Below are 25,203 nucleotides of genomic sequence, written 5' to 3' on the forward strand. Positions count from 1 at the left end.
TCCACTCTCGAGTCTATTCTAGATCGATGGGTGGGGGGGAAACGGCAGCGGCATGGGGTGTGCGGGCGTGGGGCTGACTCAGCAGCTTTTTGGCAGAAAATAATAAAATGATGCCTGATTATGGCCTGAATTCTTTTTTGTAAGAATACTAGTATACTAGTAGTTATACTAGTACATTTTCAAACATTTGACTTTTTTTTCTGCCAGCCATGCTTCGGCAGAAAAAAATAACCTGTCCTGATTAGGCTTAGTGGGTCACATGGGGGTGTGTTAGCATGACTGCATGAGAAGGGGGTGTGTTTAGATTAAACTCCTTCTAAAATACAAAGTTTTCAGTAATGGGATATGCGTATAATGCATGAAAGATACATAGACCTGGGGTTCGGACTAGTCGTCTCTAGCGCTAGTTTTATCCCACGTATTTGGGTTTGTCCGATGGAATGCGTCCATTCCGATATTGCCAGAGGCGACTATAGTCCTTAACCCGTTGCGTCACGATGTCTTTATCTTGTTGGTATTCTTCGGAGGGAAAAGTAGTAGGAAGTAAGGTCTCCTCGCAATCCTCATTGGGCTTGCAGTCTGAGTTTGTCTCAACTTCCATATCCATGAATTGGTTGTTTTCCAGAACTTTGTGATCAGGTCCCAAAGTAAACATAGTGTCCAGATAATGTTGATCTAGTAAGTGACCCGAGCCTGATCGGATGAAAAGACGTCCCATGTATCGATTGGGAAAGGTGATGAAATGTAAAACGCCAATCCATGAAACCACGTCGCCTGAATTGGCATAGTGTTCAATGTACCCAATAGACCAGTCATAGCGCGAAGGAAAGTTACCGGATCCAGCAGCATCTGGGTTGGTCTTGCAAGCTCGACGAGGGTTGTTGAAGTGGTTGGCCGCATTCGCAAAAGTATAGACCTCCAGGTGGTGAAGAATGTCCCGTGGAAGTGCATCCAACAGCCAATCGATAACCAAGCCACCCTCAATTCCCCCTTGACTGTGAAGTATCAGGACCACTTTGTCACAGTCGGGATTGAGCAGTGCCTCTTTAATTAGTGGGTATGCCCTCCGTATATCATTAGTGGCATAAGAAAAACAGCGCTGAATCAAACATTCAATCAGGTCAAAGACGATCCCCGCTCTAGAGCCAGTTCAAATTAGCCCCGATTACCCAGGGTCATCCCCGGTAGAACTTACGTGCGATTATGAATTCCTGTGATTTTTCGACCAAAGGTATAGGAAAGTTGGTCCAGATTGTTCTGCACCCAATACTGGCTATATAGCATGAGATGGAATGAAAAGCAAGTGTGGTGCAACAAGTGGCAGCTTACCTGCCAGCGATGCCATTTATGAAGAACCAACGTTCGCGGACATGGATGTGTGACTCGGGGACCGGGACTTGTGACACAAGAACCCTGCGGAAGCCGTTCAACATGAGCATGCAGACCATGTAGTTCGAGGTCACTGCGACAGCGATGTACACAAAAATCCACACAGTAGGAATCATCAATACCACGGCGACGGGTATGGAAAGGAGAAAAAAAACTTGAAAGAGTGTAAGGAACACTTGAGTTCCAAATGATACGCCGCTCAGAGGTGATGGGTAGAGTTCATCCAGTCGATTGGTTTTGGTCAGCCGTAGGGGAAAGAACAAGAGAGGTAGAGCCCAGGCATATTTGATAACAAGGGAAAGGTCAGCCCATAGGAGTTTGAGTGGGGATGCAGTATATGGCAATGGTGTCGCATTTGGAGGCCTATGGGCCAAACGAAGAGGTACCATCTGTTCAAGACAATGGGTAATAACGTAAGTCACACTTGATGCTGTAAAATGCCGATTCGAAGGAAAAGCTGCCGGGGAAAAAAAGAAGAAAAAAGAAAACAAGCGGATCGCACTTTCTGCCATGTGATTATTGTTTATGTTTTTGATCGTTGGGTTCAACATGCGGGGGATTTTTTGCAATTCAACACGTCACAGTGCTCGGACCCAGCACTTATCACGCCGAGGCTAGGCTAAGACAACACAGCAAAAGATAGTGATATTGCACCTAAATCATGAATCATGATATTGGCCAATATCGAGATCAGCCTATGGTATCCCAGAAACTTTGCACATAAGTGTATCCGAAAACTTCAAATATTCAACGGTTGAATCTTTGCCAACCTTGGAACAGGCCGAGTGGATGATGATCAAATGAATGTAAGTAAATAGACATTATTGACAGTAAGTCACGGTGAAACGTGGGAAAAACCAATGTACAAAGAATTGACTAGAGCATTCTCGAATTATTAATACAACGGAGCCAGACTTTGAAGGAGCTCACATCCCAAATACATGAAGCAAGAGAAAAGGGAAAAAAAAAAGACAATGACCTCGTTAGCCGCAATGAGATGACCAGCATCTTCAAGGCCCCCTGGGGAATACTATGCATATGGGTTCATCAAGGGGTCTTAATTGTGGAGAACACTGCCGGGGACACCATGACCCGGCCCTTTTAAACTGTCAACAGTCTTACGGCGTAGACGGGTCCTACTGGCCGGGCCATCAGATGAGACCACGGCTGGTTCATGCTCGGTTTCCTCGGCCAGCTCAGCAGCCTTGACGGCGTCCAAATCCACTTGCTTTTGAGCAGTTTCTCGGGAACGCTCGTAGCGAGACGTGACGTCCCCTGTCCATTGTGTGCCAAGTAATCGATCCCAGAAGATAAAGAAGGGCTGGGAGAAATTGGTCTTGATGCCCCAACTCTGATGATGAATGTCATGATAGGCAGCATTGTTCGAAGTGAAGTGCTGCAGCGGGTCCCAAGGGAATTCGTAGCCGCAATGATCATCCACGGTCTTGATGGTGGACAAGGTAAAGAACCACATGCCTTGTCGGTTGGTCATTCCCGAAACCAAGAAACCGATTCCGGTACCAAATGTGTCTAGAAGAAAGCCTTCCACGGGGTGATTATACAGAGCACCGAATGCGTAAGGAACGTACAGTCGGTGGTGACGGGAGTGGAAAGTTACTGGGGGAAAAGTCAGTTGGGGGAACTCTCCCTTTGGAATTGGGGGGATGGAAATGGACATGACTCACCATAGAGCCACCTATTGAGATGCATTGCCCGATGAAGGAAGTATTGCCAAGTATCGACAATGGAGACTGCTAGCATAAACTGAAGAGCCGGAACAAAGTACCAGTAGATGAAGCTTGCCAAAGCCATCTCCCAATGGGTAAAAGCGGGCGCGGATACCTCGGCACCGCCGTCAAGAATAAGCGACTGCATCAAATTCGGGTAAGAGCCTCCAGCCAAAGCTCCAGCTAGTAGGGTGTGACCATTTTGAGACATTGACTTGGCTAGACCGGCCGCGTCCACGCCGACCAGGGCAAACATGGGGGGTATGGCTCGTTGGGCAAGCCTTAACCGTTGCGCCCACACGGCCACGTCGTAATCCTCCCTACCAACGGTTTCCACGGGGTCAAAATAGGCCACGGACATGCCGGCGATTGTCTGAACTATTTGCTGCAGTATGACATCGCGCACGACTTCCCATCGGGTAACGCGGTTCCGTTTCAATACCTCGGCGGGGGTGTGTAGGCGATATTGTTCGAAGTATCCGTAAACATCTAGAAAGTGATAGACCATAGACAAGCCCCAGTACGCGATGATGGGCAGGGTAAGGGCTAAGACATTGTCGGGGATGGGGGCGAGCACGGGTTGCCGCACGGAGAGGGTGTAACTCGGGAGGGGAGGGAGGTCCCAGGCGACCGACGCGTTGGCAGCCATAATGGCGAGATTGACGTTTCAGTGTCTGTGGGCAAGGCTTGAGTGGTTCGAGTTCGAAGATAAGGAGAAGAGTAACAGAGGGAAAAAAATGTGGATGTGGATGCGGATGTGGATGTGGATGTTTTTCGATGGGGTCGCGCGATAAGCTTGGAAATCAGGAACGAAGGAACTTTTGACAGTCACTACCCGAAGGACTGTAGTTGTATCTTGTATCTTGGTTTTTTTTTTCTTTCTTTCTTTTTTTTTTCTAGGGACAATATTCGGAGGAAGTGCAATGCACTGATCTTTCCTAGACCGAGCCCCCAGCAGAGGATCTGATAAGAATACCAATTTTTTAATGAATTTTTTTTTTTGGCAGTTGAAAAGATAAAAAGGAAAGATGATCAGGAGGCGAAATGGGGGATTGAAGAAGAAACCGAAGTAAGAAGTGGCGCCAGTCGGATGCGGACAGCACGGGTGACGACGGAGTGTCTGGCCAGATGTCTCCGATTGGTTGGAAGAGGGTAATTAATGTATTCTATGGTACCTTTATTGTATTCCTGCGGTATTGAAATCCCGATGCGGCGAATTGTTTACTCCCAAGCAGGTTTACTACACAACGGAGTATTAACTAAGTACTGCAATAGAGATACCTGGTAAGTTGCCTGATGTGGTCACAGTAGCATCATATCTCTGATTGATCTCCACAGGTATGAATTGGGTGAACTTGTACTAGTATCTACTTCTGCTGCTATCTACTAATATCACTTTTGATTTGACTTGTAGTATAATCCCAGTGATTATAAGCAGTATACTCTCGGTAGTACTTTATTTTTAACAGTTTTACCTTTATACAAACAGGTAATGTAGAGTAGAAATGAATATTCAGAATTTTTATTTGATAGAGAAAGATTGGAAGGGCTAGGAATAAACTATTATGAAAGCCATGGAAGACTCTCTCTCTCTCTCTCTCTACTAAGTAACAGTGAGTAGTAGCAGCACGGAAACTATAGCGATCCGGAACTTTGATTTAGTACCGGCAACTATGTATGTATAATCTACTAGTAGTACTCATGAGTGAAATTAGGTACGAATACTAGTAGTATACATATCCTATCACTTCTAAATAACCTAATAGATTATCTCATGTTGTTCCTTTGAAATTCCATTAATTACCGAATCGTAATCATCTTCCATCTCATCTACCTTCATTACCTTCATTGGGCTCCTCAGGCTATTGAGAGCCCCGTGATCTGAGGACAAACAGAGCAAACTCCCCCACCAACCAGAGCGCGCCACTTCAAAAAAAAAAAAACTTCTTCCCCTCCTTTTTTTTGTTTTCCTCTTCCCCCTCCACTCCAACTCAATTCCCCTTTGTGAAACCATTAATCACTCTCCCACACCGCAACCATGATTATCTACACTGTATGTGATCCCCATATCATTACATTCAAATATCTTTCGAGTCCTTTTGGGGTCGAGCCCCCCTCGAATCTTTTCAAGCCACTGCATTATACATGATCGACAAACTGACGATCCTTCAGGACCTCTTCTCCGGTGATGAGATGCTCTCGGACACCTACGACATCAACGTTGCTGCGGACTGCCCCATCCTCTGGGAGACCGACTGCCGCAAGTACACCAAGAAGGTCGGCGAGGACTTCGAGCTTGCCGGTGCCAACCCCTCCGCTGAGGATGCCGCCGAGGAGCAAGGCGAGGGAGAGTTCATCATGGTCCACGACATTGAGGACCAGTTCCGTCTCAACTGGTTGAAGGTTGAGGATGGTGCCAAGCCCTCCAAGGATGACTTCAAGGCCTGGATTAAGAGTATGTTTCTCCCAGTCACAATGTCCCATGCATTTTGGCTAATTTGTTGACTTTTCTAGGCTACCTCCGAAAACTCATGAAGAAGCTTGAGGAGATTGGCACTCCCGCCGAGGAGATTGCTGAGTTCAAGGCCAACGCCCCCAAGGCCATGAAGAAGCTCATTGCCAACTACGACAACTACGATGTCCTCATGGGCCAGAGCATGAACCCCGACTCTATGTATGTGGCCTCCGTCTAAACCATTAATCTACAGTTACTGACTCCATACAGGTACGTTCTGATTGATTTCCGTGAGGATGGTGTCACCCCCTACGCCACCGTCTTCAAGCACGGCTTTGCCTCGATGAAGGTTTAAGCGCTTTGGCCATAGCTGGCGATAATGCATTGCACTTGACTTGAAGAAATTAAAAAGTTACGAAACGCGAGCCCTCTGCATCCATGTCTAGATTGGATGTGGAGATGGCATTTATTCTCTCCCATCGAGCCGGGCCTTTTGTCTGTTCTGGCTTTTACATGTCGCATCTTCGTATCATAATTGGCCGATCTCTTTGATCGTCAAGAGTTTACGCCTCACGAATCAATAACCCGTTATGTCTTCTTTTCCACATTGATCCCCTATCAATATAGTACCCAGGTCTTCGTTCACGTAGCCAAAATTTAAATAATCGCTTGATATGCAAGATTGAAAGGCTGTAGATACAATTCCTTCCGTTTCCCTAACATCTGTATCAATGAAACCCAGCCTTATTCGCTAATTATATTACGGACATTATTCATATCAAGTCCACCCACTACCTGTGATCAACGATATCCTGTCCACTCACTGGAGGAAACACTATTGCCTGATGGATTGTCCGCCCAGGCTGTTGGAAAAGTCTCTGTAGACATGCCATTGGCATTGATGCCACCATCAGCAGGAGGGATCCCGAAATTCGCAAATTCCAATCCGGAGACAGGGTCTAGTTCCATAAGCTCGTCCGCCACAGGTAAATGCTGTCCAAAGACTGCATCCCATTGGTCCCAATCGAAATTTAGGTTCGGATCCACCATTGATGGCGGTGTGGGTACTCCCAATGGGGGTGGGTTTGGTGAAATAGGATCCATAAATGACATATTTGAAGAGTGGGTGGTGCCGGGGAGGGGTTGAAGAGCCGCAGGTACTTGGGGTTGAGAGGCAGTAGAGGAGTGGATGGATTGGGGCGTCCCCAGCGAGGATGTCGCACCGGGAGAAGATGACATGGCGGACGGTGATGTCAATGTGGCCGGAGAAGGCATATTGATAGCTGCTGGAGTGGTATTGTGTAAGGGAATGGAAGAGGGGTGGGACGCTTGTCTAGGAGGATGAGCGGAATATCTCAGGGGGCTAGGTCTGACTGCCCCCGAGGAAGACGTAGGGTTAGGAAGAATTTGAGACCGTGTCATGTTATAAAACATCCTGTTGAAGTCGTTAAGTGGGCGACCTGACCCAACAGCCTGATATCCTGTCGAGGCTGCGGGAGACACGGGCGCTGGTGATGTTCCCAAATGGTATGGGCTACGTGAATTATGGGGCTCTCCTGCTGGAGAGGCAATACCGGCGTGGATTTGATCCTGTTCCGTCCAAAGCATCTTGGGGTTCAGCCCGGCCTTTTGCCAGGCCTTCTGACGAAGACGACGAATCATGTCCCAGGCTTCACGACCACCGTCTTTGAGCGGTCGTTGCGTTGAGATGCCATCTTCACCACCAACAACACCTCCATCAGGTCCAGAGAGTGCGAGAATTCGGTCGATGAAGGCGCGAGATCTTGAAGCCTCTGGACTGTATGGTCGCTCATACAGATCAATGAGCATAATCCTGTGATTGGTTAGAATCACTCAAATTCTGCGAAAATGATAAACAAAGGAGAAAATGCCTACATCGTTGCGTGCATAGGTTGGTGGTTACTTGAAATTGGTTAGTATTAGATGCTGAAATTGCTAATGGTCATAGGAGTTACTCACCCTGGCCAGCTCCAATGAAACGGTTGGAAGTCTGGGTCTGTCGCCAGCTGAATGAACTTTTCCATAAATCCATGGCAGTGGCGAAGTGCGCTATAAATATCAGATATGTTATATTTCACTCGGATCGGTAGGCTGCTCACCTCTGCCTAGCAGCAGGCCATATTCGACTGCGGGCATTCTTCAAAAAGGGCTGATACGCCACACAGAATGCCTATCACTTATTAGCCTAAAAGTCATTATCCGAGAATGCATATCACTCGCCTTATCTATATATAGAGATAGGATGATTTTGGCCCACTTATGAAAGGAGACCAAAACAGGGGAATGATATTGCTCAGTACACCCATTGGGCCCTTCACCTGGCAGCTCTGTTTCTGTTGACTGCATCTCTACAGGCGACTTTGACATAGAAAGAGCTCGGCCCGCTGAGCCTGGAGTTTGTTCTGATTTATCCTCGGGGATCCGTTTGATAATTGAGTTCAACTTCAACTGGAGGTCGAGAAGAATTGCACGGAGCTCTTCCATATCTCTTCGAGTGACAGGTTTGGTACCCAGTTGAATGCGCAATATTCGACGAACAGCACCTTGTTTCAGAGGTCAGTGATGCTCCCTTGGCCTCTTCTTTTTGCGATGCAAAACTTACGGGCCATTGTGTATTTCCCCCTCGCAGTCAAATAAAATACGTTCACCATTGATGGTCCACCGCAGACAGAAGGCTCATCTGGGTTTTCAGGGAGCCGCTGCTGTGCCGCGACTAGTTGCTCATATCGTTCTGCCTCTGGAGAACCCAGCATGGTGTCCTTCAATTCGCTAGTTTCGCGTACGTCCCAATAATTCTCATCACTAACCAGAGGAGGAAGACCACTCGACATCGCCACAACGCCATCCATATGCATAATGTGCCACCATAATCGTCGTCGATACTCCGCTTCACATGATTCAATGCCAAATTTTGCTGGGTCCCGATGTAGGCCCATGGTCTGCGCCACTCTCATTGCGAGACTGACAAACAGACTACTTGTGAGAGGCTCTTCCTCTTTGGACAAAATAGTTTGAACGATAAGATAGGCTGACAGCCCTTGGAGAGAGGGGCTTCGAGGAAAGGATATTTTTGCCAACCAGTGAGTCACTTCTTCGTTATACATGGAGGACAGTGAGAACCGGGATGCTGCATTGAACTCTGCTTTGATCGTTCGAATTGAAATAGTGACAGAGCCGCCATACCAGATGGCGTAGAGAAGAGGAATAAATGACGGACTTGGGCACGATTCTCCCGAGTAGCTACTGTAGTCATACCAGTTCCAAAAAGCATTATAAAGCTTCAAAACAGTGGGAGGATGTATGACTGGACTGATTGCGTGAACACCAGACATGAAACCCTTGTAGAGTATTTGACTCTGACGTCTTGTTGGAACATGTTTGAGCATCTCAGGTTCCACAAGCCTCTCAGTGCCAGTTGGAGATTCACCGGATGGAAAAAGAACAGATGGCTGAAACGACCGCCGAGCTTCAGAGGCAATTGAATAAATAGGGCTGCCAAATGACTTTTTCCACTCACTGCGACCGTCGTCCATGATATCAGTGTGCTCTTCATTGGGATTGGCGGATGGAGATAGGTCATGGGATCGATTTTGGTCTCTCAGCAACTGGTTTAAATCATTGATCTGATAGGGATGGATTTAGGTCAGCCTGTACGGTATATAAGAATGCGATAGGGTCATAAATACCTCATGGGAGATGTAAGCCCAATATGTTGTCCCGACATACCTGATCCTTTGTAAGCAAGCTTGGAATTTTGAGATCGTGTGATTTACATGGATCTTCACTGACCTTGACCTTCCACCATCATCCAAGCTCAAGTGCCCCAAATTCAGACTTCCAACTGGGTCAACTAGGTCGGTCGCTTGACCTGATGGGATGGGAAATTCATCCCCGCTCGACTCCGCAGCAGTGCGACGTGGACTCGAGGGCCGTGAAGATGTCGCCCTTCCATTTCGAGCATGAGTTTGTCGCAATTCCTCCAAAAGAGCCGATTCTACTGCAGCGCTAGGGGCTGCTGCATGTCTCTCGGCCGCTTCAAGTGCTTGAGCGGTGCCACCCAATCGCGCGATCATGGACATCAACTTGTCTAGCCGATACTCAATAGCGCGCGGGTCAGACTTTTGGCCGGCAGATGCCTCGGCCTGTCTCATTTGCCCATAGATTGTTTGCAACTCGTCCACATCTTCCTCCCAAGTTTGCGGTGTCTCTCTCCTCCGTTTCACTCCATGTCTACTACCTTGCCCGGCCCCATCGCGTCCCTCGTCGCGTCTTTGCGACGATACATCGTAAACACATTCCGCTCCGGTTTTCGCGCAGTTATCACAGATTGGATGAACCTGGAGTATTTTGCAATTAGTCAAAGCTATCCCACGATAAGGGCGTTGGTGTGGCGACTCTCGGTGACGAGTCGCTGGGGGGGGGGGGGGGGGGGGGCATTTTTACCTTTGAACAGCGAACCTTCCTTTTGCGACATACGTGACATGAAAGGCTGACTCTGTTTCGGGTTATCTGTTTCCCACCAGCCAACGGTCCCCGAGCTGAATTTGGGGGACTAGAGTCCATCGTCAGCACTGGCGACGCTGTCAGATCGAAATGAAACGAACGAGAATGCGTATGACTCTGATGCGGATGGCGGAATTGCGGGGAGCGGGGGGTATTATTCAAGGAACCAATGGCATTGATCAGAATATGCTGACCAGTTGGCTTCCAGGGAAAAAACGTGACCCCCAGCGGGCCTGGACTCCAGCGCAGCACATGTGGCCCCTTGAAATACTATTTCAACAAATATTTGAACCTATACCTGGACAACCCTTTTCCCATATCTGACGGTTGAACCATCAATTTCGTATTGTTTATAATAAGCCGTATTTTGATAATTCGCGGTCTAGTGGGACGAGCGCTATACTATTAGGCGCCTAGTCCTCTCCGGTCGTCTGCCAAGCGCAGCCAAGAGGAAACCATTCACAACAAATCTCCCAGCACAGCCGCCAAGGTTTAGCATCTTGGCGTTTGTAGGAGAGGTCTTCATCAGCCAAGTCTCGGCAGTCTATTGCCTAAGCTTATTGGTCCTCGTTCGGAGATCTGTCTTTGAACATGGACCATGCCAATGGTTTACCGAGTACTGGCAACTGCAAGAGGGATTGGCCTCCTCGGCGCCAAGATACACAATGGATATGAAAGGGAGATTTATTTCCCTTAGACTTCCGAAGTTTACGCCTTTGGTTTGAATTATCTTTCCTCCTCTCTCCTGATATATTTTCCTTCACCACCCCTTGTTTGGTCTCGTTGAACAAGATTGAGATATTCATTCCGTCTTTGTCGGGAGACTCTATATCCAATTTTGGCGGGATTTCTTGCTTCCAAGCACTGGTTCCCAAATATGGCATTGCTTTTGATAGGACTCGGACTTTTCTTTGCAGTTGGAGCTGCCACTACTGGTATACCCCTTGATATTGATAGTCAAGGTGAGTGTATCAATCCAGAGATCTTAGAGACCTCACGAATTAACCGGACTTCCAAAAAGATCCTGGATTCATACACAGTTCTTGAGTCCCTTAAATTGACTGGAATATCACGTAGACTCGATTCGATCCGCCGCAAGCACGATTGCATATGACCTTGTGAGTTTCTATTCAGGAAACAGAAGTGGCGACGTTCCAGGTATGTAGTCCATATTGTATGCATGGATACACAGCATAGCGATTGATACATATGTACCTAGATAGGTAGGTATGTATCATATGAAATGTATAAAGTTGCACACGCAGGGTCAATGTTTGAATACATTCAAAGACCATTGACTAACCTTTTAGGCAGGTAATTTACCTTCACCATACTATTGGTGGGAAGCAGGTGCATTTTTTGGATCTCTCATCAACTACTCGATATTTACTGGGGATAAAACCTATAACAACATTACTCTGGAGGCAATGGAGCATCAAGCTGGTGACAAGGGGGATTTTATGCCGAGTAACCAGACATATACCGAGGGTAATGACGACCAGTGTTTCTGGGCCCTCAGTGCGATGATGGCCGCGGAGCGAAACTTTCCAAACCCAAGTTCCTCGTCACCGAGCTGGCTTTCGATGGTTCAAGCTGTCTTCAACGAGCAGGCAAGCCGCTGGGATACATCGAGCTGTTCCGGAGGTTTGCGTTGGCAAATATATACCTGGAATGCTGGATATGATTACAAGAATACAATTGCAAATGGCTGTTTCTTTGACATTGCAGCACGTTTGGCTCGATATACAGGAAATGATACTTACGCCGAATGGGCCACCAAGTCTTGGAACTGGGCCAAGGATGTTGGGCTGATCACCCCCGACTACCAGGTATATGATGGAACGACGGATGTCAGCAACTGTACCTCCTATGATAGAACTCGTTGGTCATATACTGCTGGAATTTATCTTCATGGCACCTCCGTGATGTACAATTATGTGAGATTCCTTTTCTTGCTCGATAATTTCGATCCTACTAACTAAACCTTGTCATTATGAGACCTCTTCACTTTCAACCAACTCATCTTTATCCTCCACGTGGAAAACTCGACTGAATGCGCTACTATCCAAAACTGATTTTCTTTTCTCGACAAATGAAAGCAGTATGAATGTAATGTACGAGCCTCCATGCGAGCTCAAAGGTATCTGTGACACAGATCAATTGTCCTTCAAAGCATACCTCGCTCGATGGATGGCTGATGTCACTCAACTTGCGCCTTACACATACGACACCATAATGACAAAACTGCGAGCTACTGCACAAGCTGCGGTTGCTCAGTGCCAAGGAGGAAGTACAGGTACATACTGTGGCTTTCGCTGGTCAAGTGGTAGCTACGATGGAACCACTGGCGTTGGTCAACAAATGGGTGTGCTTGAGGTTCTTCAGGGACTCCTCGCAGCTAATGTCAGTGCGCCAGTCACATCTACCACAGGCGGAACGAGTAAGGGCAATAGTGCCGCAGGGACTGGCTCAGATGAGACAGACACCGAAATATATTACTCCAAAATAACTACGGGTGATATTGCAGGAGCTTCAATAGCGACGGCAATGGTGATTTGTCTGGTACTGGCCGCTGTCTATACGATGATAACTTAGGTCCTAGGAGGTAGTGCTGGCCTGAGAACATCCGTTCAAACGAATACCTCAAGTGCTACATACTACACATGATATCTCCAGATGTCACAGCACTTGAGAGTTCACATCAGCTATCATTATGTACATACATATTGATTCAATGCACATATATTACTCCGAGACACAATAAATGTTTGATTCAAATGTTCAATATTGCATGCACATGACTCAAGTCCAACATTGGTGTAGCCTCTCAGACTTTTGTGTAAATCTCCAACATTTGAACATGATGTCAATTAGCTGCTGTACGCTACACATATACTACCTAAAAATCAATCAATTGATCAATCAAATAATTCCCCCATAACTTTGAACATTTGAAAGGAAAAAGCTTGAGTGAGATTGAGAGTATAACTCGAAAATTTCAAGATCAATTACTATGTATCCATCAATTGATTATTGAATAGCAGCTATTCGTGTCAATTTCCAAACCTCCAGCTTTAGATCAGGCGGCGGGTATTTGCTGCTCATCTAATGGCCATTTGAAAATGGTGGCCTCCTCTCCAGTCAAGCTAAATGACAAGACCGCAGATCTTTCGTTATTCAAGGCTAGCTCATATTGCCCAGGATAAACAATGCGGTTTCCAAGCGAATCTGTGCGGGCCACGTTGTCTAGCGAGATAGGTATGACGAGTGACTGACTTGTGCGTGGCTTGATCGATCCTAGACGATCAAACCCAACAAGCCACTTATTAGGTGCAGGTTGTGGACCGGCAGTAGTGTTCAAAAAGGCCATAGCTGTGTAATCGGAGACCACACTGCCAGTGTTGGTGACACTAGTGGTGAAGTTGAGGAAGGGAACTTGTTCCGCTGTGTTATAGCCGACATGCGATCGTGATAAAAGGTCCACAATATCAAAAGAAGGCCCGTTGGTGACTGTCTTGGAAGAAGCGAGCGATGTTTTGAAGGTAGTATAGAACAGTCCGTGTCCAAACTCATAAACAGGCTTGCCGGTGTACCACATATACGTCTGGCCAGGATTGTCTCCACTGGGACGTAGGTTCATATCAACTGCAGAGAACTGTAAAGCATACTCTGCTGGATACTGGGTGGTAGTCAGTCGCCCAGCAGGGGCGCGTGTACCCTTGATGATATCCAAGAGAGCCTGTCCACCAGATTGACCAGGGTAACCTCCCCATATAAGCGAATTGACGCCCTTGTTCTCCTTCAAAGAGGAACTGTCTACCTGGCCTCCACCCATTTGTAGAACAATAAGGGGTTTTCCAACACCGCTAAGCTCCTTGATCAACTCAAGCTGGTTGCCTGGCCAAGTGATGTTTTCTCTGTCCAGTCCCTCGGCTTCAATTGTGTTGTCAATACCACCAGCGAAGATGATAGCATCTGACTTCTTGGCTGCGGAAATTGCAGCAGCGAAATCCTCAGTCGACTGTGAAGTAATGTTCGTGCCCAGGGCATAGTTGACAGTCAGATCTGATGCTTTAAAAGCGTCTAGAGGACTGATCAGATAAGGAGCCTTGCCGTAGTAATTTCCTTGAAGTTGGGTTGTGGCGTTTGCCCATGGACCAATAAGAGCAATGCTTTTGATATTCTTGGACAAAGGCAGAGTCTCATCATTCTTGAGGAGAACAATACCCTCCACTGCAGCTTCGTATGAGATGTTCCATGAATCTGTGGTAGAAACATCAGACCAGCGAAGATCACGATACATGCTACTATTGCCGTCGAAGTAGCCCAAACGGACGAGGTTTGAGTAAAGTCTGATCACACCACGCTCAATCTCACTTCGGGAAATCTCTCCTTGTACGAATGATTCGTTGAGATAATATTGATAAGAGGTGCCACAATCAATATCAGTGCCGGCTCTCATCGAATCTGCCGAGGCCGCCGTGATGTTATGCGCATACTCATGCGGGTTCCAAACATTGTAGACAGCATCACAATCGGATGAAACATATCCATCATCCACAAAGCCCCAGCTATCCCGGAGAATGGTTTGGAGGAAGAATGAATTGGCCGAGCTCGGCACACCATTGACAGAGTTGTATGAGGACATGACACTGTGGACTCTGGCGTCTCGAACAGCTGTAAGAAATTGAGGCATGAAATATTCGGCCAGATCTTGCTGGGTGATATTCAAATCGTTCCCCAGGCGAGAATGATTGTGCCAGTTCTCAATATCATACCCGGCAAAATGCTTCGCGGTGGCGACGATCTTGAGATGTTCTGGATCCACACCTCCTTGCATCCCAGTGATATATTCATATGCATATGTCCCGCATAGACAGTAGGCATCCTCGCCTGGTGTCTCCTGTCCACGGCCCCAGACAGGGTGACGGAAGGCATTTATATTAGGCGCATAGGCGTCGAGACCATATCGACCGACGTTGTTAAAGGCTCGACCTTGAGTACTGATAATGGATGCAACTTGATTGACGAGGGTTTTGTTCAATGCCGCTGCAGTTAGGATGGGCGAGGGGAAAGAGGTGGCGTAATGGTATTCGCCAGAATCAGTGAAGTTGGCACGATCTAACCCGTGGAGAGCTTCACTCCAGACTTGGTATGGGGGCAATCCGAGGCGAGGGATTGCGGGGATATTGTTTCCGGTAGAGTTCACCAACTCTTCCAATGTCAGGAAGGAGATGAGAGTTTGTGCTCGGTCATGAGCGGACTGCGTCGTGTCGCACACAAGGGTTTTGCTGAGGGGCCCATTTTCACAGTCTGGAAATCCTAAATTTATTGTCGCGAGTGTCCATGCATCGAGACTTGGTTGAGGTTCAGTGGAATAATCGATATAGGATGTATTAGCTTGGGCAAGAGCTAGTGGCAGCAAAGCCGCCAATATGGCTAATGATACCGGCATTGGAGATGTTTTGACTTATTGAGCATCATCCCTTGTTTAGTTCCAGGTATTTATACCCAGAGAGGAGGGTCGGCTGCACTTCGGCTATTCAAATGTTGTAAAGGGCCATGGGTATAAACGTTGTCTCCACAACTTGCTCAACAGGGCAATTCCGCAGTCGATCGTATGCGGGGAACCCCCAACACTGTAGAATGAAATGCAAGGTCAGACCTATTTAGCCTGAAGTGTTAATGAGAAAGACAAATCAAGCGGACTAATCAAGGTAAATTCAGGGACAGGGTGACTTGATTGCTCATTAATAGTAGTGGAGTCGTTACTAGTAGTTATTTGCCATGGGAACTTCTTACATTGCAGGGAAATTCAAACACCTTATTGATTTAGCCTGAGTTCAAAGTGTTATGCCGAGTGACGTTAATCGTAATCTGGGGATAACCCATCAATGCAGGCGCTTTCGCAAGTGTGAGAAGATCGTAATAGGTGGAATGAAGCCATGCGGTAGAGAAGCGAAGCAAGTAAATTGATAGGCTAAGAGATGTTCCGAGTTCTAAGAGAGTCGGGTAGAAGACCGATCTCACTTGTCAACCTCAGGCCATTATGCATATATGCAGAAGATTCACCACACCGCTTACGTACCAAGCCTTGCCTAGATAAGCCTAAATACCGTGCAGAGTATGTGACCTTCAAGTGCTCTAAAATAACTATGATCGAAATTCGTTTATTCAGGAAATTAAAGCTTCTGTTCTTCTGTTCTTCTTCTTTTCCTTTTTTTAAACCTTTTTTTCCTTTTTTTTTTCTTTTTTTTTCGGTCGAGATAAGACTACCACAAATCATGGAATCTCCAGGGCTGGTTCTAAGCACTTGAGGGATCGAGAGCCTTTGATTGGAAGCAATTAGAGTATAGAAATAGGCACCAGGTGAGTACCATATGCACTAAACAATATTTGAATCCATAAGGTCAAATATAATTCAAATGTACTTATTCATTTCCCGAGCCCCAAGCGGGAGTGGAGGTCCTAACCCTGGAGACTGTCAATTCTCAATATGGAATCTTAAATACCCAAGCATATTGATCAGCTGCCGCTACTTCCTTGCTCACAGAAATCACAAGAGACCCATCGCTTGATTTATGACTCGGGACCACTGTACCATGCATGTTGCCACCAACCACCGTGACTTGATCCCCCTCTACCCACGGAACTGGACTGGATAACGAAAGAGTGTTGTTGGGCTTTGTAATCGTATGGATATAAAATGCCTCTTGAGAGATAGTGAATCTTACGTCGCCCTCTTCGGGTGTAACAAACCAATATGTCGTATTGAAGATTGCCTCTTCATGGGTCTTGATCCATTTACCAGCTTGTCGAAGGTGCAGTTGCTCAATATCCAATATGGTTCCATTGGCCGTTGGCCCGACATCAAGTAAGAAATTGCCATTCTTGCTCACGATATCAACCAGGCTGGTCACGATAGTACTGGCGTTCATGTAACTTGCAAGTGGAGTAGCACGATTGTATCCGTAGCTGTATGGGTCCATTCCAAGGTTACTCTCCCACTTTCGTCTTTGAACGGCAGAGTAGGTTGCATATTCTGGCGTGTCAAAGTCTCCTGGAAGTCCACATCGGGCGTTCATAACGACTTGACGATTTTCGGTTGCTGCCTTATTAAACCATTCTGATGCCCACTCAGCTGTTCGATTGGGTCCTGTTCAACACCTTGTTAGTGGCGGAGAGAGAAAAGAAACTGACGCGGTCGAGGACTTGCCTCCAATGTCGCACCACATTATCTCGGTTCCCATATCAGCCAGAATATTCATTTCAGGCAGCATCTTATCTGTAATGTAATCATTGACTGGGACCCAGCCTGTGTATGGTAGAGTATGGTTTGTGAATGGATTGGTAGCATTGCCTAATTAGTCCGATTTCCCTTAGTTAGTCTTTATCCAAAGGTAATAATTTCGTTACTCTGACTCCTACCTCCGGGCCAATCACCGAACCCATACTCCTTGTAGTCTGGATTAAACCACTCGGGGAGGCTATAGTATCTTTTAGAGGATGGCTCATTAGCAGTGAACAAGAACGAGATATCCAAATAGGCATTAGACCGCAACCACATACGTTGCACGATGTAGATGAGGCTGGTATTTTTTGGCTGCATCAAATAATTCCTGCCCATTTAGTTTTTGAGTTAGATCTCTTTTGTCGAGATAATTGAATTCAATATTGAAGCCTCTATCCAGAAGTATTCATACCTGTAACAAATTGCGGTGGGGAGTCATCGCCACAGAGGTTCTCTTCGTCACATTTTCTGGAACATCGAACAGATCGAAACCTTCATGATGTTTGGTTACCTGTTTGATTTTCATGAAAATAGGCATTAGCAAGATACCTATATAATACTGAAGGTTCGCTCAAGGTTCGAATGGGCAGATACCTGTATGATGTAATTTGCACCTGCATCAGCAAATAAATCAACCCATCCCTTAGGATCCCATTCACTGGCGGTGAAATTTTGGACGAAATCATCGTACACGACGTTTGGTCCGTATTTGTCCAGGTGGTAGTTATAAACGCCTACAGAACCACTTGGACCTTCATTCAGCCACCACCAGTACCTGAAGTATACATATATGTAAGCACTTGAGGATCAACTTGGAAGGCCGAAAATTCGATATATGGTGACATACCATTCTGCATAATCTTCTTTCGTTCCTGAGTTACCCCATCCCGGCACAGAATAAATGCCCCAGTGGATGAAAATGCCATATTTGGCATTGTTGTACCAGTTTGGAGATTCATGAGTATACACTGACTCATAGGTAGCCTCATAAAGGCCAATCCCATATGTTGCCTGGAATGCATACCTGGTAGACATCACATTTTGACCTTGTATCACAATATGAGCAGGGCCAGAATCTCCTACATTCACCTCATGGCGATTTCGAACGCCCACTGCTAATGTTAGTTATCTCCGTCCACTTGAGCTTGATCGGAAGACTGTGTAGACATTGATCAAAGTAAAATTCTCAATACGTACCTTCAACAATTGCTTGATCTCCAGGTCCCAAGCGATTGACTATACCTTCGTTTACGGTCTCTAAACCGGGCGATTCAACTCTCACTCGGACATTATTATTTCTCAACGCCGCGGAAGACCCGACGTTGTTTACAAGTACCTCCACAATTTGAACTTTGTCAGTACCTTCGATCCATTTCTTGGTTGAGCGCGCGTATTGAGTTTCCAACTGAACCATTCCAGCAGTATCGCTGGATAATGGCAGCATAGATAAAGCAAATATGTGCAGCTTGGTGCTAATAGCCGCTCCACCAGGGCTTGTGGATGATCCAGTTGAGGCATTGGGAAAGGTCAATGAGACAAGCTCTTTGGACGAGTCCAACCAGTTAGTTGTCTGGAAGATATTGCTGCGATTCCAGTTGGTACCATTTTCGGTAAGATAGCAAGTGAAGATCAAATCACCACCTTCAGGATATGGCCAGCTCCACCAAGCCGGGACTAGCAGTGATCCGCTTGTTGTGCTACCATCTGCATACTTGGCAAGCACTTTGCCAGAAGCCATGCCAGATTCCGATGCGGCAAGCATCTGATAGCTGAAATATTTTGATTGCGGTACCTTTATTTCCTGTCCCTGAGTGAGAACATTGTCATAGCCTCCGGTGGCATTATAATTCGCGAATTGGTAGTTGAAGCCGCCGTACGAAAAACGCTCTGGGGGTATTTGTGTTGCAGGATATGAGTCTAAAAAGTTCAATTAATCGGAGTGCTCCCGAAATCCTTTGTTCGTGTGCGATAGTTCCAAGGTTAGGAGTTCCACTCACTTGAAGCACCATCGAAATCGGCATCGCCTGGACTGAGACCAAAGGCCCGGTTGTTGAATGGTAAATCAATTGGGAAAGTGACGTTCAGTCCAGATAATTCTTGGAAGTCATTCTGAGGCTTGAAAAATGCTGAATGGCAAGAGGTTGCACAAGCAAGAAATATGTAGAGTCCGTTCAGTTTCCACATCGTGGCGACAATGCTGTCCACAGGTCCACGAGTGTCGATTGGCAATCAATTATGTGGTGTTGAATGTCAATATAACAGCCTTTGAAAATGTCATCGGGCGCTGCCTGGTAGTAACGGTGCCATTTCCCCGCAGATACGGAGGTAGCGGCAAATGATTCTGTAACGTTGGCTATCTGATCGGCGGGCGGAGATGTCGGCCTTTTCGCCGAAGCTATTCCAGCTTGACAAGGTAGTGTCGACGTGAAACAATCAGTTGAGAACAGCAGTCCGGATAGAGGGAAAGCAGGAATAATAATCTATCATGGTTTGAAGGTAAGTTTGAAGGTAAGATAATCGATGGGGGAGAAATGAACCGAGAGGCGCGATATAGTAGCTTCCAAGGGCAATATAGCGCACCGAGAATCAGGTGATGCTGTTGTATATGCACATGAAAATTCAGGCTACATCTATATGTAAGATTCTACCTGATCATTTAAGGTCCTGGATATGTGACAAGATCCAATCAAAAATCGCATCTTGTGCCTAATACCTAGTATAGGTGTTTGTGCTAAAACTTTCATTCCACATGCTCTAAAGAGCCTTTCTCCTGGTCTTCACCGAAGGTCCCTCTTTGCTTGGTCATTTTCTGGGTAAAGTGTCTCTCTGCTCTCCATGAAAGACAGCTGTCGCTAGAGAAAAGGATATCCAACTGCTCCAGGTGCCGATTGGCGGTTTCTTGGGAGGATTGTTTAGTTTCAATTCAAAATGTGACGTGATGAAGTCATTCATTCAGTACTCACCGACATAGAAGAGATATATGGGTACTAGCAAAGCAAGGTTGATCAATGCAAAGAGAATAAATACCCAAAAGCTGATCGCATCGATGAGGTACAGGATAATGATGTTAATCGTCCCCCCAGCGATGGAGAATGCGAAGGTGGCTAACGCGGCGCCTTTACTTCGGCTAGCCAGTGGAAAGACTTCTGTTGGATAGACCCAACTTGGTAAAGTCAGCAACACATCAAGAGGAAGGAAAACCCGGAGCTCTTACCACGTAGTAAGCCAAGTACTGCCGTAAATAAAAGTGTAGATGTATAGAATAGCAGCGACTCCTGAGCCAAACTTGTTTGCCAGCACTGGGTCGTTGTCGGTATGAGATATAGTCTCATGCGAAAGCACACCACCGATAATCAACACGATCCCCATCAATAAACAGCCGATTAGCATCAGCTTGCGCCGACCAACTCGGTCACACAGAAAGATTGAGAGAGCCAGGCTCACAATATACCCAAACCAGTTTCCGCCGGCTAACAGGGCGGGCTTGTCACCTTTGAATCCAGATAACGAGAAAATGTCGGGTGCATAGACCGCAATAAAATCTATCCCCGTCAATTTTTGCATGACCTGCACACCCGCTCCAATGATCACCCGGCGACGGGTGTGCTTTTTGTCCTTTGTGAACAGCATGCTGTAAAAGCTGTGTGAAGTGGATGTTGCCTCGGCACGGATTGCGGAGATAATCTCTTGCATCTCAGTCTCGATTTGTTGCTCATCAGCTTCCACTCGACATTTCTCTAGAACTGACCGTGCTCCTTCAAGATCACCAATTTTAGCCAAGTGTCGTGGTGACTCCGGATAAAATGGGGCGGCAAGAAGAATAAAAATGAGGAAAACAATCTGGAAACCAAGAGGAAAGCGCCATGAGAATGACAGTGACTGCGTTTTAGTACATCCAAACTCCATCCAGTATGCCACCCTAGACCCAACCATGGCCAATGTAAACTGAACAGCGACAAATGCACCCCGTAAATGAGGATCGGCCAACTCCGAAGTCCACACGGGAACGATTGTGTTAAGATGGCCACATCCAATCCCACTAATGACTCTTGCAAAGGCGAACCAAGACATGTCTTGTGCCGTGGCTAGCAATGCAGCACCCAGAATACCCCAGAGACATCCTATTTGAATCGTTTTCAACCGGCCTATCGAATCGGCAATATATCCAACAATCAAAGCGCCTCAAACAATTTCAGTTAGGTAGAAATTACTAGGCAAAGCCTAACCTTGGAGGTAGTACATACCGAGAGCAAACCCTCCAAACCAGAGAGAGACAAGGCCACCTACAGCTGCGGCGTCACGTCCATTCCCCCCCGCGATGCCCATCATTTGCAAATAGTCATTGTTATCATTCACCTGGCTCATAACCGCCGTGTCGTATCCGAAAAATAGAATAGCACAGCCGGAAAAAAGGAAGATGGCATAGGTCATAGCCTTTCCCTGAAGGCTCATGCATCTTGACGGGGAGAATCCACCAGGTATGTAACGTGCGTATTGGGGTTCCGCTTTCAAATCTTCGTTCGATTAGTAGAAGTTCATACAATGGTATTTCGATGGGTATACAAACATCGGAAGATTGACTGATCATGGGGGATGTAATTGCCTCCCTGTGTGGTGGTTTGCTTCTCCATTTCAAGTGTTATATGCCAAATTGCCAAGATGTGGGGAGAAAGCCTTAATGTTTCATTAGAAGTAGAAGCCAGCAAGCTTTAAGGGTCATGGGATTTTTCAATCTTATTACTCGTCTTCTGCTGGTTGTTCGGAGTTTCTCCGACTCATCTTCAAAGCCCCGGATTCCAAGATGACCTTCCCCAGAGTTGTCTCCACTTCTCCATTGTGAGGACTGGAGGGTCTGGGGATGGACTCAGGTACCTACTTTAGTGTTGTAATTTTCCAGGGTACCCTGAAAGGAAATAGAGTATCGGACTTACTTGAGGGCTCTTTCACCCCCTCTTTTATCCAATGTTCCAATTTTCGGGTAGATATTCGATCAATATCTACCGAGATCAAAAATCTAGCCTCCCCATGAATACATGCAGCATTGGCCGAGACTTGCGAGGTCCACACATCAATGTGCATACACTACCCATGCACATATCAGTCGACGAGATCGTTATAAGATATTGCTGCATATGCTAGTACTTCTGAGGCTTGAGCGAGATCATTCAATCTTGTATATTACAGTAAGATACAAACGCTATGCATACAGAAAATCATGTAAATAATACACATGCTAAGAAGACTTTACTTCTTGCTCGACGGTCGTGATTTGACTTGCTTCTCAAGCTCGTCGAGTGCTGCAGCATAATTGGCTTCAAGAGACTTCAGCGTATCAAGCTTGACTTGGACTCGGTCGATTGAAGCCTTACGCGTGATACGGCCGTCGGTGTTGGTCGAGATTTCGTTGGCGAACCATCGCCCCTCACGGTGAGCGACAAGAGTCCATGCATATCCCTCTCGGCCAGCACGGGCGGTTCTTCCAACACGATGGACATAGGTGGTAACACTGGTAGGAACGTCATAGTTCACAACATGCGTCAAAGAAGACAGATCTAATCCGCGCGAGGCTCGATCTGTGGCCACAATGACGGAGATACGGCCTTGTCGAAAGGCTGTCAGGGTTTTGCGGGATGCGGCAGAATTGCTTGACTTGATAATTGTTCCCATGCGGCTGGCAAGCGAAGGGTGGAAAAGGGAGATGAGACGAGACAGTCGCGATGCGGATTCAGAAGACTTGGTGAAGATCAAAACAGTTGTAGGTGAAACCTTGGAATCGGGGACAAGATCAACAGAATCAGAGATAGAATCCTCGGAATCCTCAGAATCGCTCGATGAACCAGAGCTGGAATCGGAATCGGAATCGGAATCGGAATCAGAGTCTGAGCCAGAAGATGTGTCATTATCGGAATCATCATCAGAAGACTCATCTGAGCTTGTGTCATCAGAACTAGAGCTATCGTCGGAGGTATCAGACACAGAGGTGTCCACACCAATTTTGATATGTGAAAGGAGCAAACGCAGGAGATACAATGGCTTTTGGCCTTCATCTCCGACAGCAACCATGCGCTCATGCAAGGTAGGAGGCAAAGTGAAATGGGCATCGGTGTTGGCAGCATATGGATCCTCGGAATCCATTGTATTCTCAGCACCAATGATAACCATCTTCGGGTTGGTCAGACGCAAAGAGTTTAATTTCGAGATATCGCGGGTCATGGTGGCACTCAATACAACCTTCCTGGGAGGCTTGGTTTCAATTGAAAGACCAAGGTCAGACAATAGTTTACCGCCAGGCCCAAAAGTTTCAGGGACTTGACGTGCGTCCAAAGATCTCATGACCACATCCACCCATTCTTGAAAGCTCTCATTTAGCAACCGATCAGCTTCATCAATCACTAGCCACTCAAGGTGCTTGAGGGAGAAGCCTTTCGTGTAGCGAATATGATCCACCAAACGACCGGGCGTACAGATAAGAATATCAACGTTGGGCTCTGACCGCTGGATATAACCTGGAAGAAATCCGGTGGACTCAACGGCCTCGGTCACACAATCCTCAAGGCTGAAGTTCATCCAGTCATTGCCTTGCAGGCCGGTCTTTTGGCGCTGCGCAACAGTTGAAGGGTTGTGCACATGGTCTACTCTCATAAGAAGCTTTTGTTCCTCTTTGATAGCTACATTGCCGACTGCGCTTCCGATATGAAGACGTGATCCAGAGGCGCAAAGTTCGCAAGCTTCGCGAGCCTGTTTGACAAGTTCTCTCGTAGGGACCACAATAAGTCCTCTAAGTCTTGATGCGGGTCTGGGTTTCAAAGAGGTGACAAGCGGAAGTACGTAGGAGAGCGTTTTTCCGGATCCAGTGGCGGCCGAAATGCACAAATCACCGGGGTGATTCTTGCTTCCATCCAGGAGAAGAGGAATGACTGTAGACTGGACAGCGAATGCCTCCTTGTAATTGTGCTGGTCGAGAATGCGCAAGAGATCGGGTTTGATGCCTAGTTCGGAAAACTTAGATCGCTCATTTGCTGATGTTCGCACAGGTTCCGCTAGCCAGGCTGGCAAAGAAGAATAAGTCGGGACTACCTCTAGCTCGGGCGGATTTTCGGGCTGAGGTAGGGGTTCTAGGCCTTGTGCAATCACCGGTTCAATGGCATTCTCGGCTGCTTCCACTTCTTCGGGTTTATGCTTCTTCGTCATTTTGCTGGCAACTGCTTTTGTCCGTTCAAACTTGGAATAAATTCCTGCGTGCTTGGCTTTGGATGATTTCTCCTCGTCCATATTATCCGAAGAGACACCCATCTCCTGGAAATCGGGGGACTTTGCTGTCACAGCTGAAGGTTCATCAGAAGTTGTGTCGCGCTCCTTAGAGATTTTTCCCTTGCTCTCTTTTGATTTCTTTCTTTCCTTAGTGCTGAGGAGGTCCGGGTCTGCAGTAGCTTTTTTGCTGCTGTCTGGCGAGACAGAACTTTCTTGTGCGCTCGGTTTCGGGGTATTTTCACCCTGAAGCGCATCTTTGACTCGCTTGCGTTTCTTGGTGCTGCTGCCATCGTCTGTGGCTGATGAAGCGGGAAGACTACTACGCTTCTTGGGCTTCTTTGTTGGGGTTGGGGTTTGTGTTCGAGGTGCATCCAAGTCACGCTTCCGTTTGGCAGGCTTGGCTGAATTGGGAGTTGTGATCATCTTGGTGGACAACTCGGGCGCTTTGGATCCGGCCATTTTTCAGTGCGCTTGCATTCCTCAAAGGCTTTGGGTGCGGAGCAAATTCCAATTTCGTTGACGTTTTTTTTGTGCCGGCAGAACGGACATGGTACCCACCGCCTGTA

General features: G+C 46.9%; 9 protein-coding genes across 9 annotated transcripts; 2 read left to right on the forward strand and 7 right to left on the reverse strand.

The window, feature by feature from the left end:
• Positions 1–409: 409 nt before the first annotated feature.
• N7466_001376 (uncharacterized protein) lies at positions 410–1,778 on the reverse strand (the record flags this gene model as incomplete). Its single annotated transcript, XM_057160774.1, has 3 exons — positions 410–1,139; positions 1,196–1,273; positions 1,330–1,778. 3 exons carry the CDS (start codon positions 1,776–1,778, stop codon positions 410–412), a joined length of 1,257 nt encoding a protein of 418 aa, XP_057027022.1.
• A 668-nt stretch (positions 1,779–2,446) lies between these two features.
• On the reverse strand, positions 2,447–3,765 carry sur2 (sphingosine hydroxylase; the record flags this gene model as incomplete). Its single annotated transcript, XM_057160775.1, has 2 exons — positions 2,447–3,006; positions 3,075–3,765. 2 exons carry the CDS (start codon positions 3,763–3,765, stop codon positions 2,447–2,449), a joined length of 1,251 nt encoding a protein of 416 aa, XP_057027023.1.
• Positions 3,766–5,154: 1,389 nt separating this feature from the next.
• On the forward strand, positions 5,155–5,926 carry N7466_001378 (translationally-controlled tumor protein; the record flags this gene model as incomplete). The annotated part of the gene is made up of 4 exons (XM_057160776.1): positions 5,155–5,169; positions 5,289–5,571; positions 5,631–5,790; positions 5,842–5,926. 4 exons carry the CDS (start codon positions 5,155–5,157, stop codon positions 5,924–5,926), a joined length of 543 nt encoding a protein of 180 aa, XP_057027024.1.
• Positions 5,927–6,372: 446 nt separating this feature from the next.
• On the reverse strand, positions 6,373–10,155 carry N7466_001379 (putative C6 transcription factor; the record flags this gene model as incomplete). Its single annotated transcript, XM_057160777.1, has 9 exons — positions 6,373–7,405; positions 7,468–7,494; positions 7,552–7,641; positions 7,692–7,762; positions 7,945–8,135; positions 8,195–9,215; positions 9,279–9,318; positions 9,382–9,929; positions 10,069–10,155. 9 exons carry the CDS (start codon positions 10,153–10,155, stop codon positions 6,373–6,375), a joined length of 3,108 nt encoding a protein of 1,035 aa, XP_057027025.1.
• An 817-nt stretch (positions 10,156–10,972) lies between these two features.
• Positions 10,973–12,690, forward strand: N7466_001380 (glycoside hydrolase family 76 protein; the record flags this gene model as incomplete). Its single annotated transcript, XM_057160778.1, has 4 exons — positions 10,973–11,057; positions 11,173–11,253; positions 11,410–12,032; positions 12,094–12,690. 4 exons carry the CDS (start codon positions 10,973–10,975, stop codon positions 12,688–12,690), a joined length of 1,386 nt encoding a protein of 461 aa, XP_057027026.1.
• A 484-nt stretch (positions 12,691–13,174) lies between these two features.
• On the reverse strand, positions 13,175–15,550 carry xlnD (beta-xylosidase XylA; the record flags this gene model as incomplete). Its single annotated transcript, XM_057160779.1, has 1 exon — positions 13,175–15,550. The coding sequence occupies one exon, from the start codon at positions 15,548–15,550 to the stop codon at positions 13,175–13,177; it is 2,376 nt and encodes a 791-aa protein (XP_057027027.1).
• A 1,036-nt stretch (positions 15,551–16,586) lies between these two features.
• N7466_001382 (uncharacterized protein) lies at positions 16,587–19,570 on the reverse strand (the record flags this gene model as incomplete). The annotated part of the gene is made up of 7 exons (XM_057160780.1): positions 16,587–17,236; positions 17,524–17,582; positions 17,665–17,714; positions 17,981–18,161; positions 18,234–18,498; positions 18,584–19,303; positions 19,384–19,570. The coding sequence occupies 7 exons, from the start codon at positions 19,568–19,570 to the stop codon at positions 16,587–16,589; spliced, it is 2,112 nt and encodes a 703-aa protein (XP_057027028.1).
• Positions 19,571–20,126: 556 nt separating this feature from the next.
• On the reverse strand, positions 20,127–22,017 carry N7466_001383 (low-affinity glucose transporter HXT3; the record flags this gene model as incomplete). Its single annotated transcript, XM_057160781.1, has 5 exons — positions 20,127–20,284; positions 20,350–20,549; positions 20,601–21,567; positions 21,631–21,900; positions 21,954–22,017. 5 exons carry the CDS (start codon positions 22,015–22,017, stop codon positions 20,127–20,129), a joined length of 1,659 nt encoding a protein of 552 aa, XP_057027029.1.
• A 613-nt stretch (positions 22,018–22,630) lies between these two features.
• On the reverse strand, positions 22,631–25,096 carry N7466_001384 (putative ATP-dependent RNA helicase DBP6; the record flags this gene model as incomplete). Its single annotated transcript, XM_057160782.1, has 1 exon — positions 22,631–25,096. The coding sequence occupies one exon, from the start codon at positions 25,094–25,096 to the stop codon at positions 22,631–22,633; it is 2,466 nt and encodes an 821-aa protein (XP_057027030.1).
• Positions 25,097–25,203: the final 107 nt, after the last annotated feature.

Source organism: Penicillium verhagenii (genome assembly GCF_028828195.1).
Source record: "Penicillium verhagenii strain IBT 33310 chromosome Unknown utg000002l_segment0_segment0, whole genome shotgun sequence".
Lineage (NCBI taxonomy): Eukaryota > Fungi > Ascomycota > Eurotiomycetes > Eurotiales > Aspergillaceae > Penicillium > Penicillium verhagenii.